This window comes from Pocillopora damicornis, chromosome 4 (genome assembly GCF_964200805.1).
Source record: "Pocillopora damicornis chromosome 4, jaPocDami1.2, whole genome shotgun sequence".
NCBI classification, from domain to species: Eukaryota; Metazoa; Cnidaria; class Anthozoa; order Scleractinia; family Pocilloporidae; genus Pocillopora; species Pocillopora damicornis.
The window spans coordinates 16,985,562-17,006,356 of NC_142673.1; the positions used below are offsets into that span (position 1 = coordinate 16,985,562).

The 20,795-nt window shown below is 40.8% G+C and overlaps 3 protein-coding genes and 1 pseudogene across 4 annotated transcripts; 2 read left to right on the forward strand and 2 right to left on the reverse strand.

Moving 5' to 3' along the window:
* The first annotated feature begins 3,804 nt into the window (after positions 1–3,804).
* On the forward strand, positions 3,805–5,282 carry LOC149047030 (uncharacterized). Its single transcript, XM_089204216.1, has 3 exons — positions 3,805–4,152; positions 4,429–4,565; positions 4,971–5,282. Exons 1-3 carry the CDS (start codon positions 3,891–3,893, stop codon positions 5,280–5,282), a joined length of 711 nt encoding a protein of 236 aa, XP_089060342.1. The 5' UTR covers positions 3,805–3,890.
* Positions 5,039–7,539, forward strand: LOC149047031 (uncharacterized). Its single transcript, XM_089202668.1, has 2 exons — positions 5,039–6,050; positions 6,378–7,539. The coding sequence occupies exons 1-2, from the start codon at positions 5,370–5,372 to the stop codon at positions 6,798–6,800; spliced, it is 1,104 nt and encodes a 367-aa protein (XP_089058794.1). The 5' UTR covers positions 5,039–5,369; the 3' UTR covers positions 6,801–7,539.
* A 6,864-nt stretch (positions 7,540–14,403) lies between these two features.
* Positions 14,404–15,179, reverse strand: LOC149047032 (uncharacterized; annotated as a pseudogene). The gene has a single exon (XR_016185927.1). The product of XR_016185927.1 is annotated as an uncharacterized LOC149047032 (transcript).
* Positions 14,477–20,541, reverse strand: LOC149047033 (uncharacterized). The gene is made up of 5 exons (XM_089202691.1): positions 20,448–20,541; positions 18,306–18,491; positions 17,693–17,857; positions 16,709–17,465; positions 14,477–16,133 (listed from the first exon to the last, which is right to left on the reverse strand). The coding sequence occupies exons 2-5, from the start codon at positions 18,469–18,471 to the stop codon at positions 15,866–15,868; spliced, it is 1,356 nt and encodes a 451-aa protein (XP_089058817.1). The 5' UTR covers positions 18,472–18,491; positions 20,448–20,541; the 3' UTR covers positions 14,477–15,865.
* Positions 20,542–20,795: the final 254 nt, after the last annotated feature.

The window sequence follows — 20,795 nt, forward strand, 5'->3', positions numbered from 1 at the left end:
CGACAACTGAGTTTCACCAATAAAGACACACTGAAGCGAAGATATGTTTTGCGCACAAGCCTTGAATCGTTTTATTTAACGTAATCAAGGTAACCAAGTACTTATCGTAAACTGAAATATGAAAATTATAAGGAAGAAGGTGAGCTAAATTCCAAAAAGGATAAAAGAGAACCGCTTGAAAACGAACTCGAGAGAGTTGCTTACCCTAATTTTACGGTTGATTATTGCATACGGCGAAAAAAAAAAGTCAACAGATTACCCGCACTGGTGGATAACCCGCACGTTATGTTCTTCAACTTTTTGGTGGCGAAAACGTGACATTAAGGTGATACATTTCGGTCTTTTAAAAGTTGTCTGGTTTCACTTTCGAAAACTTGAAAGCGTCTATGTCAAAGGTCAAAGAAATTCAGACGCGTGCACAACTCTGTGTCAATATTAGACTGTACTTTATTGATAAAATTATACAGTAAAAACACTAGTCGCCCATACCCAAATCTCAACGTTTCATACTTGACAGAATGCGAATTTGTGGCCACATTTTGTGCGAGCGATCGTTCAGCGCCCTGTTGATTTGTTGAAAGAGTGTTGGGTGAGTGTTAAAACTTGAATTATAAAGTATTGTCGGCGATTTTTAAAAAAAATCGATATCTCCGGTTCTACTGGGCCTAACAAGTCCCTTAAAACGGGAAAATTCTCTCTATTTGTTACTGATGTGCCGGATATCTTTGGATTATTTTTGTCACCATCAAGGTTTTGTTTTTACGCGTGCCGATAGCAATTTGTTCTTCACGTAACTAATTATGCATGAAATATACTCAAGTCGGCATCATGTTTTCGTGCCGCTTTGCGGCACTCTTAATACGATAAAATTCATTTGAGAAGCGGAAACGCATGTTGGTGGTAATTTTTTTTTTCAATTCAACTACCAGTAGATTTTAAAATTGTCACATATCCCGCACCTCCCTATTACCCGCAGTGGCGCGCGTTTAATGCAAAATCAACAGATTACCCGCAGGTAAACGGCCGAAAATTACGGTAACAGCCCGACCGCCTCCTGAATGTTAGAGAGCCTGTTCGTCTGGTGCTTTTCGTGGACTGAGAAGATCAATTTGTTCATAAATTCTCGTCAACGGACATCCCGGTTTTCGGTTCGTTTAAGTGATTATTTCCCGAATCCCGCTCCTCAAAATCGCCGATTCCCTAGTCCCGTTCATGAAAGCAATCTAGCATCTCGCTCCCCTCTTGCTTTAAATTCCCAGATCCCAGCCTTTAAATAAGGGAAAATCACGGATCCCGAAAAACCCATTGGGGACCCTTGTTTTAAAGGTTCGGTTTAAACAGAAACACAAACCTAGTTGCATTTGTGTACTTCTGAGGAACTTAGGTTAAGTACATGCACTATATTATGGCTAGCTAAACAATTGCCGTTACAAGATTTTATATACACGTGAGTGTCCTTGCGTTCAGTATCATAAGATTTGCTTTAAGTTCATGCAGGGTGTTAGGTTTCTTAGTGACAATACTTTTTACAAAGATAAAGTAAACAGTAAACCTGATAAAATTCTCAGGATGTGCTCAAGTCTGGCAATAGTCTTGTGTCTCCGGCACAGCAAATCTCGATGGCTTCGCTCCCCTTACTGATCGAAAATTCTCACTCCGGTAGAACTGACTAGAAATGATATTTCTTGTTGCGATGTTATGTTGCCTAGTGCTACTTATCGTATCTGCAATCTTTCGCTTCTTATTTCTTTCACAAGTTTTGAAACCGAATTGTTTTTTTCATTCTGAGGTTGCTATTAGGGACTTAAAGAGAACCACGACGACCACGGCAACGAAACGTAGCGAAACAAATTTTTCTATGAACTAAACAATAGCTCAGCGAGTCCGTTTTAAAAACTCCTTACATTTCCAGGCCGCCCTATTGAACAAAGACAGGTTATTTATGAATAGAAACTGGCACAGTTTAATGCATGCACTAAGTGAGAGGACAGAGAAGAAGCTTTAATTTCTAACGGATCACACAATCCACTGTAAGAAATGATGTTAAAGCTGCATTGTATAAATAAAAGGTAATTTGAAATGCAAATGAATACAGATTTACAGTTTGGTGTCATTTCTTTTACTTATCAAGGCACTGAGTTGAGAGATAAGTGGAAGAAATAAATTGAAGACTTTTTCATAAGGAGTAGATTAGAAATGTTTATACCGCAATTAATGTGTTTTCCTTCTCTTTTCAGTGTTATATCCTTGAAGTAAAAATTAGATTAATTCATTTAACTGTATAAAATTGAACATCCGTTTTAAGAATGGCTGCCTGTTAGGATCGAGAATCGTCCGTCAACGACCATTTTGGTGAATTGCTCATATTTTGCCCAACGATACCCTTTGGTAAACTATTTTCAAAAATCAAGTTTAAAAGTTCCGACGATTATTAAATTTTTAGAAATTGGCGAAAATTTGAAAACGCGGTTTAAGTGCGGTTTTCCGCCTATCAAATTGTCCAAAATTCACTGCAAAAACCAAGCTCCGTTGAAGGCTTAAAAAGAATTCAATTAACACCAAACTTCACACGATATAAGAAAAAGCCTTCCCATCCATTTTCACTATGTTAATTTTTCTGTACACATTGATACTGAGAATTTTTAAGTCTTCTTAGCAACACCCTCAAAGAGCGCTTAATATTAGAGCAAAAAATAGGTTAAATTTAACGCGATAAAAGTGTACCTGGTACCTCATTTTTCAAATTTTTAACTTGATATTCGTAATATAATGATACTATTTATTTCCTGAGTAAACTTTGATGCTTTGAATCAGACCGCTTCCCTTCGAAAATACCACAAATGTTTGTGTCCAGAGCGAGCAAAATGATGTGTGTTGTGTAAACAAACGCTAATCTTACCATTCCTTCCCTGGTGGAAAAAGGTTTAAAAACAAACTTTAATTCTGGAAATGTTTGACTTATATTCCACAAAATATTGAGTTATAGTGAAGTCGTACATTCAGAGTTGTGTGAGAGCTGAGAGAAAATAAAATCACCGTCGAAAATGTTCTTACAGTCGTTTCATCGATCACCATTACAAGTACTACGATTACGAAAATTGTGACAATTGTCAGTCTGTTGAATGACTTTTAAACATTTCAGCTGCAAGGGCTTTGTTTTAGCTTGTTTTAGATATATATGTATATATAAATCAAGAATTCCAGCGAATACAGAAGGAGAACAGCATTCTTTACAAGCAGTTCAGTGTATTAACGCGAATTGTTCCTATTTATCATAATTAACCGACATCCGGTCCCAACAAACGCTGGCCGCACCACATGAGACCCTAAATGGGCTGTCATCATGAAATATACCAAAGACTGAAAACAAAAACTTTACTCAAGGTCTGATAACTACACGATAACACTATTATACTTCAATCTCAGATGTGTTTTCATTGAGTTTCCAACATCTCGCACCATCTTGACCAAGATGCTGTAATTCAAACACAATTTTCTCTCGTGGTAAAGCCTGTCACGTCATCACTGCCTACGAAGCTCTTGCGCAAATGGTTGAAATTTCGTAACAGATCTAAGGAAAGTTATTTCACGGACGAGTCTTGCGCTTTCATACGTGCTCTCATCAGAAGTTATTATTTCTTGTCATTTTATGGCTCTCTGTAGCTATATAACGCTAGTTGGTAAGGTGACCCCTTGCGGGCGATCTCCTGATTATTCTGGTCAGGTGGAATGCATTACACTCGAGGACTGCACGAAAGATGTAACTGGACATCTATCGAGTCTTGGACTGAGTGCAGATGAAGGTTCTAGAACTGAAATGAAGCTGCTATTAGCCAGAGCCGGTAAATATTGATTTTGTGTGTTTTCAGGTAACTTTATTGTGCTTATGAATGAGTGCTGCAACAGATTTAATTGGTGTTATATTTTTTACAGGTGTTTTCTCATTTGAGCAAAAACATCTTACCCTGACTATTTGCCCACGCCATAGGGCAGACTTTGGCATACGTTGGAGGACTAGGAAAACCCTTTGTGCAATTCCCAAGGATCTAGCGACACATAAGTCCTCAAGTGCCAAAGGAAGCAACCGTGTGGATAGCCGAAAATCGATGTATATTTTTTGCAACACCAACACCTTAGTTCCAGTTGGGTCGCGTAAGTTGAATTGCTTCTGTTGATAAATGTTCTCATGAAATTGCTTTTTCTCACGCTTATTTGTAATACCTTACACACAAAAAAAGCACTATAAGTTTCAACTTTCTCAAGCTAGCAAATTTTATATTTGTGAGGAAACTTTGCAATTTATATTGCCAACGTTTTTTTCTCGTCTGAGTAGCTGATAATCCATTGATTGATGACAGATTGATTACTTTATACCTAGAAATAGTAATTGATATGAGTTATTTACTTTGCTTTTTTTTTTAATAAAAGCAATTTGTAGGCGATGCGACGAGTTTATCTGCAGGCAAGTTGCAGATGAACAGACGCCGGCGGAGGGCGCTGGAGCAAGTACTGTGTCTACCCCTAAAGAGCCTCGAGTGGTGCAGATACCTGAACAACAGACAATGGTAAGCTTCAAATATGAATTGATGATCTCAATCTTGTTTTTAAAAGGAAGAGAGTCATTTTTAGAAGAGCATAGAAATTGGAAAAAAATCGAGGAAGAAAAAACACGTGACAAACACAAACACAGCGTGACAAACACAGTTGTTAATCTGGGACAAGGCTCCTTCGTTGAACAGTAAAACTCACTGCTTTTTGGTCACTTTTATTTGAGGGGTGGGGAAGGGGAGCGGTGCTATGCCGCATTTTGGTAGGCTAATTCCTGTCCCACATTTGTTTGTTTTCTGGATGTCCCGCAACAGCACCTGGTGCTGCTGAGATTTTTTATTACCCGAAACTGATTCCCTACAAACATATACAAAGAAATCGGTTTTAGAGATTTGATGCTTATAGAGCAAACCTTTTCGTAGGTTCATGAGATGGAAACAGACCGTCCAGGAGAGGAATCAAGTGCTGGCAGTGAGTTATCTTCTGATGGTCTAGAGACGGACTTGATGTTTCTGGAAATATCATCCCAGGGGTTGAAGGATGACGAGACGTTTCTCAGTCCCGATACTGCAAGCCTCGTCTCCTCAACGAGTGAAGAGAGCATCACCTCAAAGCCAAATTCCCGTGAAAAGTTGAACGAGTATCTGGTGTCCAAAAACATTGAACCTGTCTCTCAACCTTGGGTTGAGTGGGAAAAGGCCAGTGACAGCACTAAGCTTCGGTATACTAGATAAACCGCAGATATTTTTTCTTCTGTGCTCCACGACCTAACACCCAGTTGTGCAGGTTCTCTTTGGCAAGCAGTCGTCTCTTATCCTGCCATGAACGAAGCACTCGGGCTGGACGAACTCTCCGAAACTTCCAAATGCTACCTCCAGGTCTTAGCTGAGGCATACGACAAAGCCCATGGGTGGGACACAAGACGGCAAATTCTTTCGATGATGAGTGGTGTTTCCAATTATAATGATATCTCGAGATTCATACCTGGCTTAAGTAGATATCGTTTTACCATAGCTAATCTGCATCGTCTTCAGCACGGAAGCGGCGCTTCAGTGACCCCCCAGCCTTCATCAAAGATAAGAGTCGACCCAAGACAACTGGATCACTTTTTATCTTATATAACAAGCCCCCATTTGGTGCAAGATCTGCTATTTGGACAAAAAACACTGAAGCTCTCCTCTGGACAACTGGTGGAAGTACCCAATGTTATTCGCACCATGATACCGCAAAGGATAGTGCGTCAGTATACCCAGTACTGCAAAGAGACTGGATTTGAGGCGTTCAGCGAGCGGACGATGCTGCGTGTTCTAAATGAATGCAAGGCCTCGACCAGAAAGTCTCTCCAAGGCCTTGACTATTTTGCAGCAGACGGGGCGCGTGCGTTCGATGAACTAGAAGGCTTGGTTCTTCAATTGTGGGAGCTTGGTCGTGGAAAGGAGTGGCAAGTGCGATACGTGAAATCATTAAAGGTGGCCAAATTCTACCTGAAGGGTGATTTCAAGGTAAGCAACCGAAAGTGTCAAGAAAATTGGATTATGTTTTTCAAGCAGGGTGATCTTATTTCACAAATGGATGGAAGTATGGCACGAAAAAACCGTTCCGATGACAGGTCCACCCTGACTGGGAAATATACGTCGGTTTTTGCTCTTGGTATTTGTTTTTTATCAGTATAAATTATGCTTGTAATAGATTTTATCTTCTCAGATTATTGAGGTTATTCGATTTAGATAACATGAAGCATACATATTGCATATATTTTATGTCGTTAATGTTGCAGTAACATGGTAATCCATGCTTTGTGTCAAGCTGTGTTTCCTATTTTCACTCAGGTTCACGTGAGCTCTTCTTCTCCCGTTGCAAGTCATTGCAGTGTATTTGCTCTGAGTGACACCGAAGATTCTGACCTGCAGCAGCAATGCAAACACAACTTCTTCTCAAGACAGAGTGCCTTAGTTCGCCAGAGAGATCCTGATGAGGCTGATATCCGAGCAGCTCAAGAGGAGAGTAATTTTAGCGAAGCAAAGGAGACTGTCGCGTCAATACAACTTGACCATCCCCTGATCTACGATCAGTACGATCTTTGTGAAATGGCGCTAAATGACTATTTGAAGATCTTGAAGCTTCCCATGCTGCAGCACATGTGTGAAGACCTTGGCCTCGATATACCATCAAAGCCCATGCGTAAAAAGGCCCTGTACTTGGCTCTACTGAAAGAGATTGTCAGCAAATGTACTTGCCAAAAGTCATCGTGATGCTGACTTTCTCTTTAGTTTAGCAGAATAGAAAAGTGAGGAAGAAACGAATTAACGGTGACTCGTTCCTAATCGTCAGTTACTAGTTATCTCATTTTTAAAGCTCGTAGAGTAATTAGAAGTTCTTTCCTTTTGTTCTGTTTTTCTGTTAATCATGCCAATATTGACCCTCACTTTCCTTTTCTGGTCTTCACATCGGTAATGAAGTTTACTCATCTGGTAGCTGACACATGCAAACTGACAGACGTGAGAGTATTCAACCTACATTTCTTTCCGCTCATTTTGAAATGCGGGATTTCTTTCTATAATTTAACGACATAATTATTTCATTTGCGGTTTCTACGCGGGTATGTTTCAGCACCCCCGACACGTTTCCAATGGCGTTATGTTGCGTGACATTGATAATCACTAGGATAACAAGAACTGTCGCCTTGCATTTAATTACTTTGAAGGTCAAAAGTCGCCTTTCCATGTATTTAAACCTACAGAAAATGAGTTCTCAAAGTAAAAGATAAAAAAATCTAATTTATCAGCATGGAATCAAGTACTAATCTACTAAGTAGCTTCTCTCGAAATTATGTATCTTTTGCATTACTTTAATGTGAGTTGGTGCTAATGTAATATGTACTTCACTTGCAGATTTTTAGCCAAAAAATATTTTGTAGAACCTTTTTAAATATCCTGCGGAATAATTTACTTGTCACTTTACATTTTCCGAGCTACAAACCGACACAGCAGAGGCCGGATTCAATTTGGAGATTTAACAACTCGATATGATTAAATTACCTTGTTGTTTGTTTACACACTTTGCATCATTTTGCTCGCTCAAGTCACAAACACTTCTGCCATTTTCGAAGGGAAGCAATGCGATTCCGAGCATCACACTTTCCACAGTGAATGGAAAATAGCAATATTTCACGAATATGTTATTGAAAATCTAAAATATGTGGTACCAGGTACATTTTTTTCGCGTGAAATATCACCCGTTTTTCGCTGCCATTTTACGCGGTCTGTGAGGATGTTCTTTCAAGGGCTTAAGTAATCCCAAAATCGATGTGCCTGTGATATCGAGAGTATCAGTCTCGAATAGAGCTAAAGTAAAATGAACCACAACGCCCTGCTTGTAGTAAAAACCTTGCTCTTTTTTTTTTAATAATCAAACTCCCCCTCTCTAGTCACGTGATCCAACATGATTGACTTACGACATTACATCCCTCCCTTTTTTTCGGATGAAAAGAACACAAGGTGACTAACTGTATTTTAAGTGATAAACGTCCTAAAATTCTAAACAAAACAATGTACATCGTTTTGTAATCAAATAATCAACATTCAAACTAAATTTAAACTGAGATCTCTTTTCCTTCAAACACTTCATATAATGTCAACGTTCTCAGAGAATCAGAAAAGTTCCTTTTCCAGCCTATTTCTCGTAGACGATTTGTACATAGTCTGAAAACCTGACAGGAGGTTTGATCTGTCGTTTCGATCGTCTCGGCAAGGCGTCAGCTTTCATTTCGGATGGACATTGTGTCTTTTCTTCATCTTTCCTTCCACCATTCTCTTGGCAGGGTGCAAGATGTTTGGGAATAACTTTGAACTGCGATGAATTCCTCGTAACAGTGTGTGAACCATCACTCGCTGTGACCATGGTACCTTTCTGTTCCTCGACGATGAATGGTTTTGGATTGTATGGAGTGCTGAGCTTGTTCTGTTTGGGTTGTCTAATGAGTACAACTTCTCCTGGCTTAATCTCTCGTTCTTGAGCATGCGCTTTGAGGTCACCATAGACCTTCATTTTCTGCTTTTGCAGAGCATCTCTCTGGGCGATGCTAGCGGATGGATCTTGAAGTGTATATCGCGGCAGCTTGTGTTGGGTGATTGGTGACTCTGGTATTGTGGTCTTGAGTTTTCTATTGTTTAAGGCTTCACTTGGAGATACATTGATGGTGGAGTGGGGTGTTGCACGATATTGCCGTAAGAACTTGTACAACTCTTGCTTCCAATTTTTGCCTTCTAGGTGAGCAATTCTGATAGACTTTTGGAGGGTCTGAACCAGTCGTTCTGCTTCTCCATTTGCTCTTGGCCAATACGGGGTTATCCTTCTATGCTTGAATCCTAAGTAGTCAGAAAAGTTCTTAAATTCATGACCATTAAACGGTGGACCATTGTCACTTTTCAGGACATCAGGAATACCTTGTCTTGAGAATATTGCATCAAGTTTAGGGATCACAACTTTTGCTGATGTTGAGGTAAGTATTTCTACTTCCGGAAAACGGCTGAATTCATCTGTTACTACCATGATGTAATCACCAGAGGGGAACGGTCCAGCAAAATCCACTGCGACTTCTCTCCAAGGTCCGCTAGGGAGTGACGTCATTCGAAGGGGTTCAATCGGTGGTGACTTGGTCGATGCAGCTTGACATGAAAGACAGCTTTTGACCTTCTCTTCTGTTAGGTTGTCGATTCCGGGGAACCACACTTTGTCTCGGATGAGTTGCTTTGTTTTGACAATACCCTGGTGACCACCATGTGCCAGGTCTACTGCTTTACTTCTGAGAGTAAATGGTATCACAATTCTGTTTCTTCTTAATACTAGTCCATTGAACACTGATAATTCTTCCTTGAGCTTCTTGTATTTCTGTACGTCTGGAACATTCCATTGGCCAGTTTCCACAGCCTTGACGACAGCTTGCATTTCTGCATCATTTCTGGTTTCTTGTTTTATTTCTTCGAGCGTCATTGTTCTTGGTACAGCATTAGAGCATACATAGTTGGCATAATCTTCAGCCAAATTTTGTTCTTCTGGTGCTGTGGGACACGGATGTCGGCTCATGTAATCAGCAGGGTTTTCGGCATCTCTTCCAGGCCGATAGATCAGCTGACAGTCGTAGGGCATGAGTCGAAGTTTCCACCTGTCCATTCTTGGGGAAGTTTGCTTGTGGTTCTTAAAGATGCCTATGAGAGGTTTATGATCAGTAACAACAGAAAACTGGGCACCATAAACATACAGATGAAAATGTTCAACTCCCCATACTACGGCAAGCATCTCTCTCTCTGTTTGGGAATAGCGACTTTCCACATCACTCAAAGCACGGCTTGCATAACTAAGAATTTTGCCTTCTTGTACTAACAGTCCACCAAGACCAGTTGGACTCGCATCGACAATGATTTCGGTCTTCTTTCTTGGATCAAAGTAGGACATAACTTGATCCCCAGCGAGGGCTTCTTTCAGCTTGTCCAATGCCTTTTGTTCTTCTTGCTCCCATTTCCAAGGGGTGTCCTGTCTGGTCAGCAGGCGCAAAGGGGTCGTGATTGTGGCATAGTCTGGTATGAATCGGGAGACGTACTGTGCCATACCAAGAAAAGACTTCAGTTCACTATGGTTCCGAGGAGGTTGTGCCTCATGGATTGCTTTAACTTTCTTTGGATCAGGTCTAACACCGACAGAGCTGAAAATGTGACCATAGAACTTGATTTCAGTTTTGGAAAACGCACACTTGTCTTTGTTGAGACGGAGGTTATTTTCTTTAAGCCTCTGGAGAACACCACGGAGATTCTTGTTGTGTTCTTCCTGGTCTTTTCCAAATACTATGATGTCATCTGAGATGTTTTTACATCCTGGGAGGCCAGAAAGGAGTTCCCTGATCTTTTCCTGGAAAATTTCGGACGCTGCATTAATTCCAAAAGGCAAACGTTTGTATCTTCTTAGGCCAGCATGTGTACTGAAGGTTGTGACATAACGACTTTCAGGTGATAACTCAAGCTGGTGGTATCCTGAGGACAGATCTAATGTACTGAAAAGCGTTGCACCATTCAAATCAGCAACAAGGTCATCAATGGTTGGCATGAGATGCTTTTCCCGCTTAATTGCTTGGTTTGCCTCACGCATATCAACACAGATTCGAACTTCTCCGGATTTCTTGGGGACGACAACAATTGGACTGATCCAAGGTGTGGGCCCTTCAACTTTCTCGATGATGTCGAGTTTCTCAAGTCTCTCAAGCTCTTTTTCGACATCGTCTCTAACATGAAATGGAATTCGTCTGTGGGGTTGCTGTCGGGGTGTAACATCGGGGTCAATGTGTAACTTCACTTGTTTGTTTGGTACTTTCCCTATGCCTCCAAACAGTGATTTGAACTCTTCTTTTAGAGACTCCGGGTCGTCTTTGTTTCTTTCAGTGACGGTGGCAGTATTAATAGAAACCGCAATCAGACCTAGTTTCTTTGCAGTGTGATAGCTGAGAAGATTTCCGTTTTCTCCTTTAACAACAGTCAGCTGAGCGGAGGTGCTCGCGTTACTGGATTTCACGGTTGCAGTGAGGATTCCCAGGGTAGGAAGAGGGACTTTAGATCCATATGAATAAATCTTGGTGTGAACAGGCTGCAGGCTTTCACTGCCGTGACTGTTAATTCTTTGAAAGGTTATTTCATCAAGAAGATTAACAGATGCACCCGAGTCGATCATCATGTTCACGTTTCTTCCATTGATTTGTAGCTGACATATGGGTGGCTTCTTGTTTTCTTGATGGTCGACAGTGTAAGCGTACTCATATTCTTCATCAGAGGTTTGACCAGTTTCCACGGAGGCCACGGTACGAGGTTTTGAACGACAAACATGAGCAAAATGGCCAATTTTCCCGCAGGCTTTACAGACTTTTCCTTGCGCAGGACATGGATTTTTGTGAGGTGCGTACCCGCCACATTTGCCACATTTTCTGGGATATTTGCCTTGCTTGTTTCCAAAACGACGATTTCGTGATTGTGTGTCACGCCGGTCACGTGGGCGGCTTTGCCGATTCTCTTCTTTTCGTTTGATTTTGTTGACGGCTTGGAATTCGCCTCCGGTATCTTCTACGTCTTTCGCTTGTTTTTCACTGAGTTCTAATGCTCTTCCTAGATTCAATAAACCTTCTAACGTTGGGTTTTCGCGTAGCGCTCGGCGTCTGAGCGAGCTGGAACTGCACGTCAGAATAATATGTTCTTTAATTTCTTTGTCAACATCGCTGAATTCGCAGGTTTTCGCGAGTTGGCGAAGCCTGGTGTGAAAACTATCAAGCGACTCACCCTCTTTCTGCTTCGTCTGGCGAAAATTATATACTTCATATGTGGTGTTGACTTGTGGGGAGAAATACTCGTTAAGTTTCGCGACCGCCGTGTCATAGTCGCCGTCTTCGCCAGTGTTTGGTAAGGTGTCGAATATTTCGTCTACGTCGGTGCCGGCATAATGCAGCAACAAAGCCCGTTTCCTTTTCGCAGCTGTGATGTTCATTCCGATAAGCATTCGTTCTAAGCGTCCTAGCCATCTTTTCCATCGTGGACCTGCACTGCCATCGGCATGGACGTCGAACGGTGGAAAACTTGGTAGCGAAACCGCCATGAGGTCTCACAGAGTTGAGCGCGTCGCAAACAGCACGTGCTTTCAAGAAAAATTTACACAGCGAACTCCTCAATGAAAACCAGTGTTGATGTGAATATTGACTGTGGGATTCATGAATTTTTTACATCCTCGTCGCCAGATGTGATATCGAGAGTATCAGTCTCGAATAGAGCTAAAGTAAAATGAACCACAACGCCCTGCTTGTAGTAAAAACCTTGCTCTTTTTTTTTTTAATAATCAAACTCCCCCTCTCTAGTCACGTGATCCAACATGATTGACTTACGACATTACAGTGCCCAAAAAAAATCACTCACTAGAATTGAATGAGAATAGCTGTCCTAATATCGTGTGAAGTTTGGTGTTGATTGATTCCATTTTCATCCTTAAACGGGGCTTGGTTTTTGCAGTTAATTTTTGACTGTGCGTTATGCGGAGCCTGAGCTCAGGAGGCCTGAAAACCGCGTTTTCAGATTTTCGCAAATTTATGAAAATTTAATAATCGCTGAAACTTAAAAACATGATTTTTGAAAATAGTTTATCAAAGGGTATCTTTGAGCAAAATATGAGCAATTCACCAAAATGGTCGTTGACGGACAATTCTCGATCCTGACAGGCAGCCATTCTTAAAATACTAGTTCATTTCGTATTAAAAGAGACTTCTTTAAACATTAAACGGTAAAAACGAACGATAAAATCCGACGTTTCGGAGTAGTCATGACTCCATTATCAAGGTAAAATATGAAAAAAAAAATGCAAATTACAATATTTAAAGCGATTTTGACTAGGACCCAAGGTTCCGGACGCTTTCTAAAGGTTTAATGAAGGTGTCACCAATAATACTAGATTCAACAGATTTTTTTTCAAGTTGTTGGCGGGTGTTAATAATTAGAAACTCAGTTTTTGTGTCGTTGATCATTAAACGATTAGCAATAAACCAAGAACGAACATCAACAATGCACATCTCAACCGCAGAGACAGCGTTAATTTCGGAATGGATAGAGCAAGGTCGGAAGGAGAGGTAAATCTGGGTGTCGTCAGCATAACCATGGATGGAAGGGAGATGCTGAAAAATAATTTTGAAGAGGCGGGAGACGTAGAGAGTGAATAATATAGGCCCCATACAACTACCCTGGGGGACTCCACAGTTCAGATTAAAGTCATCAGAAGTCTTATCACCAACAAGTATACGTTTTTTGCGACCAGAAAGAAATGAGTCGAACCAATTTAAAGCAGTCCCGACGACTCCAACATCCTGTTGCAAGATATTCAAAAGAATGGAATGTTCAGTGGTGTCAAAAGCAGCACTGAAGTCCAAAAGTACGAGAAGTGTCACTTCTTTATTATCCATACTCATTAAGATGTCGTTTTGAACCTTTAATAGAGCAGTTTCTGTCGAGTGATACTTGCGAAAGCCGCACTGGAATTTAGGGAGAGGGGCATTTTTTTTACGGTGGACGAGAAGTTGTTGGAGTGCAGCCTTTTCCACTACCTTGAAAATGAATGGAAGATTACTGACTAGACGGAAATTTTTATAGACCAAATCAAGTCCAGGTTTTTTCAGTAGAGGAGAGACAACGGCGGTTCTCCAATATTCTGGAACGTGGCCACTAAGAAGAGAGAGATTTACCATCTCAGTGATAGGGGGCGCTAATACATACACACAGGACTTCAGTAACCATGTAGGAATAGGATCCAGCCGACAAGAGGCATTGGAGGATTCTCGAACAATCTTAAACACTTCTTCGATAGATAGCGCGCAAAAAACTCTCCAGATTCTCCTTAGGAGTAACAGGCATGAGTCCAGGTTCTTGAACTTGAAACTTATCAAGATTTTCCTTTATGATTTCAATTTTTTTGAGGAAGGTGCCAAATTCGTTTGCTAGCTTTGTGGGGTCAGTGTGCTCTGGAATAGCCGTCTCAAGTGGTTCCCTACACAAATAATTAACCACACGAAATAACTTGCGACAGTCACGCGCACACTCATCAATTAGGTTTGAATAATAATTCACACGTGCATATTTAAGAAATGCAGAGTACTGATTACGAATTCTATGGTAATTATTCCAGTCACCAAGTAGGTCAGTTTTCACGGCTATTTTTTCAAGGCGACGACGTTGACGCTTGAGTTGTTTAATGTCATCATTAAACCATGTGACCTTTGGACGATTAATCTTAGTCCTTGTTTTAAGCAGGGCAAACTTATCCAGTAAGTCAGTAAGGGTCTTGTTAAAGCAGTCGGAGACGGTGCATCAATTTTGTCCCAGTGTACGCTTGCACGAAGCATAGAAGAGGCGGAGGATTGTTGTTTTTATGTTCTTTTATTCGACTATGTAAATGTTCGCGTGTGCTACCTACATAACGCGCATCGCACCAGTCACTTTGAAAACTATAAACAACACACTGCTGATTTACAATTGGTGGCTTTGTTTCCTTGACATGTAGTTCTTGTTCAATTTTTCGGCTCACAAACACAGGTTGGATGGTGGTGTGTACTTTTAGGCTCAGATCCTTTAGTTGTTTCCTCGCAATATCTACTGAGATTTGGTCTCTAAATGGCAAAATTACTCGAACCGTGTCATCTGTATCTTTGGATGGCGACAAAAGCTGCTGCTGGTCACAAGCCTTTGAGTCAACGAAACTTTTAATGGTAGAGTTAACGAGGTGTTTGGGGTACTTCAGACGTGAGAATACTGTCTTCAAACGGTCACAATCGTCAGAGAAATGTGACTAAGATGAGGATAAGCGATGTGCCTGATCAAGCATAGTTCTTAGTAGAACCTATTTACACCGATTGTCAACATGACTCTGATTATGCAATAGTGGAGTTAAATTAGTGGGTTTTACGTACACCATAGTGTCTCTATTTGAGGCGATCGGTTGAGTAACTGGACACCCAGAAATGGGAGCATGCCATTGCATACAGCTTCCATCGTGAATTTTACGGAGGAATGTTCCTTGTTATATGTGTCCAGGAAGTTAGATGCTGTTGCGATATTTAGCATGATGGTGAGCGAATCGTCTACACATATTCGATAGAAAAAGGGAGTTTGCCCTCCCGCTCAAGGTTTTCTTCGATTGGCTAGTAACGGACCAAGAGTCACAGTCTGTTTAAAGATAGTAATCTGGGACGAATCTGCCACGAATCTGCCTGGGCTAGCTCGGGATTGAATATCTAACGTGCTAGTTCGTCCGTAACTGTCTGAGCCTCCGCAAAAACCGCCACAGTGATTGAAAGACGGCTGAGAATCTCTTCCCAGGAAAAAAGAAAAAACGTTTGAGAAAAAAATGTGAAGTTGGTTATAACCGGTTAGGCCACTACGATTATTTCATCGTACTCTCTCCCTTTTTGGGATTTGTTGAGCCAGTAGAAAGTGAACATGGAACTACAATCGACACTCTTTTCTACAATGATTTTCGCTGTCAGTCTATCAAATCATTTAACTTTTAAATGATTAAGGTTACTTTTCAGAACCTACTGCTTTAAATTTTATATTAAAATCAAGATTTAGTACGGCAGATTCTTAAATATTTGTTTTAGTCATACGAAGTATCTCAACCCTAACAACACCTCTTTCAAGAATACAATGTTTTTTTCATCACGAAATAACCTTTTTCCTCTACAGTCCTCAGTGCTTTTAAAAATCACATCAAAAAAAGTCTAACTTTATTGTTTCCAGCCAGTAGTACTTCAGGGTTTGGTGTTTAGAAAAGTCGCCATCGAGTCATCAAGGGCTTTCATGAATGTAGAGTGGTGAATTGGGGACTGGGTTCCAGTAAACTTGCTGGTGTGGCTTCGATCTCTGTAAGTGAGGATGTCCTCATGTTTGTGATGTTCCCAGTCATGGAACTGTTGGGCGGTGTCCAGGTCATATCCGTAGTTTGCATCCTTGGCGATGTCGACCAAGTATACAGTCTGGAAATTTATATCATCGTGGCAGTCTTTCAGTTCATTCATTCTGAAATTATAAAGGAAAAAATAAAAAAAACTTCCATTTCAGTATGATTCGTGATATGTTCTGTAACTGATCCGTTAAGTGGTCCCTTTCTTCTAATGAAATTTTTTGGTGCGCTTATTTGAAGTCTACAGCTCTTATGTAAAAACAAAGGAATATATTCAATACTTAAAGCCAGGATTACTAAATATCTACACGTTCGGGTCTCCCTTTCGACAGCAACGAAGCTGTTTTCAACGTATCAAGATAAGTTCCTATTGAGTGCATTTCGATTGAGTGTTTATGTCGTAACATTTGAATAAAAGTATGAAAGGAACAAGAAGCCAATAAAAACTCAAAGTAAACACAAGCAATCGGGCATGATGGGGCGGGAAGCGCGATTGTGCAATAAATGATTTTGGGTTAAGCTTTGATTCTGATTGGTCGAGTAGTGGTTTGTTTTAGTTTCCATCTGATTAGTTTTAAGGGCGACGCCAAATTTTCGAGAGCAGTCCAGGGGACTGGGGGGACGAGACCCGCGCGGGAATTCGCGATGATTCATTCAATATTCCAGGACAGATTGCTCTATAATTTATTACTTTGCGATCCATTTCTCAATGTCCTTCTTCATGGTTTCCTTGTCAGGGAGTTTGAGCTCCCCTGTGATGCAGTTCACAGTCCACTTGGCTTGCGCGTCGAACATGGTGTAAGTGTAGTACTGGTCCTGCATTCCAATGTAGAAAACCTTGTTGTTGCCAGCCTCGGTCCACAGCACATTCTTGTACATCCCGGCAGGGTACAAGATATTCCTGGCCTTCAGCCGGAGGCGCTCTTCAAGGAACGGAAAGTGGAAGTAGTAGCCGGTGCACAAAATGATGGCGTCCACATCGGCATTGGTACCATCCTTGAAGTGGACAGTTTTGCCTTCGATCTTTGTTAGCAGTGGTCTCTCAGTGATCTCAGTGGGCCACTTGAAGCCCATCGGCCTGGTCTTGTAGGAGCAAATGATCTTCTTGGCGCCATATTTGAGGTTTTGCAAAGCGATATCCTCAGCGGAATAGCTGGAGCCGACCACAAGAAGCGTCTGTCCTTGGAACTGATAGGCATTTCGGAAGTCGTGTGAGTGCATTACGCGGCCAGGAAACTCCTCTATTCCTGGAATAAAGGGAACGTTCGGCACAGAAAAGTGACCAGTCGCCACAATAAGGTAGTCAAACTTCTGAACAGGAAGGTCTTTGTCCTCGACAAGGCTTTTGACAACCACTGAAAAATCGTCAGTGTCATTATTGTAGGTCACCTGGCGGACGGCATGATTGAAACGAATCCAGTGTCGAAGATCGGCTGTAGTCCAGCGACCTTATAGAAGATTCAGTAAGAGAAAATATATTACGTTACGTGCTAATAGTTGTGTGTTTATTTTATAACCTCTACATCGCTCATCCACAACTAATTTTGCCCTTAAGAGGTAGACCTGTGTTATTTTTCTTTTCGTCCCGGAATTAGGAAAAACCAAAAAAACAGTGATCGTAATCAGGAACAGAGCTAACCAGCAGGTAAGTTGTTGAGATGGAAAGATTACATACCTTTCAAGTAATCAAAGAGAACCTCTCTGGGTGGGAAGGATGGAATTGCCTTTTTGAAATGATCTTCGAACGTGTAGTCCGGAAACTCTAAAGTTTCCTTCGGACCATTCGACCAGAGGCCTCGGTACATACTTCCATGGACGGGTTCGCCAAACTGATCGATACCTGAATAAAGAAAAGAGTTAAAAGAATATAATCATTAAATTGTATAATTTTTTCTTGAACTCAAATCATTGTTTGCCTTAACCGTTTGTTCTTAGTATGCATACAAACCAAATGGTCTATCAAGCCAAAGTTTCTATTCGATTTCGCAAAAAAAAATTTTTTGTACTCTGCCTTCCCTTAATTCAGAAGCACTGATCCGCTTATATTGTCCTACGTTTATTTTCCACATTCCTAGTGGCGCTATTTTGGGTGCAATGTTGACGCTGCATGTTAAAGAAGGAAACAAAAAGAACTTATTGTACTATTGGTTCCTCCTCCAAGCGGCTAAACCTCATCTACACCAAGGAAATGCAACTTTTAACCAGAAAGAAATAGCAAGATCAAATGACTAGAAACAAAGGCTGTGCATAAGAGTGTGTCAACGCGCCACTAAAAACTATGTACTTACCAGTTTCCCAGGAGTATTTCCAGAGCCCTCCCCAGTCTGACTGCTTGTCGAAGCACACAATTTCAGGAATTTCTTTGCCTTGTTCTTTCAGTTTATTAAAGTGAAACAATACTGACATACCACTGGGACCTGCACCGATCACACAGACACTCTTCGCTTTAGACATTTTTACGTTATCGGTTCCAACTGTCGAAAAAAGAATGTATAACATCAGTGATATTTTCAATATACTCAAAATTAAATTATTGATTTTTTTTATTTAATTGTTAGTAGATCCCTCTTTGGGAAAGGCGTTCTCATTACAAGTTGCTTCTCTTTCAACATGTGGCTTCACAACTCAGTCGGTGTTGACGCCCAACCATTGGAGGACGAAAGATTACGGCGATTCCATAGTTTCATAACAAGGGAGATAAAAAAAAATTGAACACAATTCTGCTTGTAGCGGCCGACAAAAGCGAAGCAAATTTTGGACGACAACTATGAGTTTCACCAATAAAGACACACTGAAGCGAAGATATATTTTGCGCACAAGCCTTGAATCGTTTTATTTAACGTAGTCGAGGTGACCAAGTACTTATCGTAAACTGAAATATGAAAATTATAAGGAAGAAGGTGAGCTAAATTCCAAAAAGGATAAAAGAGAACCGCTTGAAAACGAACTCTAACAAAAACTAATAGCCAGGTGGGAAAAACGTGGGGGATTTTTGGTAAATTGGCAATTTCGCTTCTGAAATATTTTTCATTGCCGCGCAATAACTCGAGAGAGTTGCTTACCCTAATTTTACGGTTGATTATTGCATACGGCGAAAAAAAAAGTTAACGGATCACCCGCACTGGTGGATAAACCGCACGTTATGTTCTTCAACTTTTTGGTGGCGAAAACGTGACATTAAGGTGATACATTTCGGTCTTTTAAAAGTTGTCTGGTTTCACTTTCGAAAACTTGAAAGCGTCTATGTCAAAGGTCAAAGAAATTCAGACGCGTGCACAACTCTGTGTCAATATTAGAATGTACTTTATTGATAAAATTATACAGCAAAAACACTAGTCGCCCATGCCCAAATCTCAACGTTTCATACTTGACAGAATGCGAATTTGTGGCCACATTCTGTGCGAGCGATCGTTCAACGCCCTGTTGATTTGTTGAAAGAGAGCTGGGTGAGTGTTAAAACTTGAATTATAAAGTATTGTCGGCGATTTTTAAAAAAAATCGATATCTCCGGTTCTACTGGGCCTAACAAGTCCCTTAAAACGGGAAAATTCTCTTAAGCTCAAGCTAGTGTTAATGGAAATTTGTTACTGATGTGCCGGATATCTTTGGATTATTTTTGTCACCATCAAGGTTTTGTTTTTGCGCGTGCCGATAGCAATTTGTTCGTCACGTAACTAATTATGCATGAAATAAGCTCAAGTCGGCATCATGTTTTTGTGCCGCTTTGCGGCACTCTTAATACGATAAAATTCATTTGAGAAGTGGAAACGCATGTTGGCGATAATTTTTTTTTCAATTCAACTACCAGTAGATTTTAAAATTGTCACATATCCCGCACCTCCATATTACGCGCAGTGGCGCGCGTTTAATGCAAAATCAATAGATTACCCGCAGGTAAACGGCCGGAAATTACGGTAACAGCCCGACCGCCTCCTGAATGTTAGGGAGCCTGTTCGTCTGGTGCTTTTCGTAGACTGAGAAGATCAATTTTTTCATAAATTCTTGTCAACGGACATCCCGGTTTTCGGTTCGTTTAAGTGATTATTTCCCGAATCCCGCTCCTCAAAATCGCCGATTCCCTAGTCCCGTTCATGAAAGCAATCTCGCATCTCGCTCCCCTCTTGCTTTAAATTCCCAGATCCCAGCCTTTAAATAAGGGAAAATCACGGATCCCGAAAACCCATTGGGGACCCTTGTTTTAAATGTTCAGTTTAAACAGAAACACAAGCCTAGTTGCATTTGTGTACTTCTGAGGAACTTAGGTTAAGTACATGCACTATATTATGGCTAGCTAAACAATTGCCGTTACAAGATTTTATATACACGTGAGTGTCCTTGCGTTCAGTATCATAAGATTTGCTTTAAGTTCATGCAGGGTGTTAGGTTTCTTAGTGACAATACTTTTTACAAAGACAAAGTAAACAGTAAACCTGATAAAATTCTCAGGATGTGCTTAAGTCTGGCAATAGTCTTGTGTCTCCGGCACAGCAACTTCTCGATGGCTTCGCTCCCCTTACTGATCGAAAATTCTCACTCCGGTAGAACTGACTAGAAATGATATTTCTTGTTGCGATGTTATGTTGCCTAGTGCTACTTATCGTATCTCCAATCTTTCGCTTCTTATTTCTTTCACAACTTGTGAAACCGAATTGTTTTTTTCATTCTGAGGTTGCTATTAGGGACTTTAAGAGAACCACGACGACCACGGCAACGAAACGTAGCGAAACAAATTTTTCTATGAACTAAACAATAGCTCAGCGAGTCCGTTTTAAAAACTC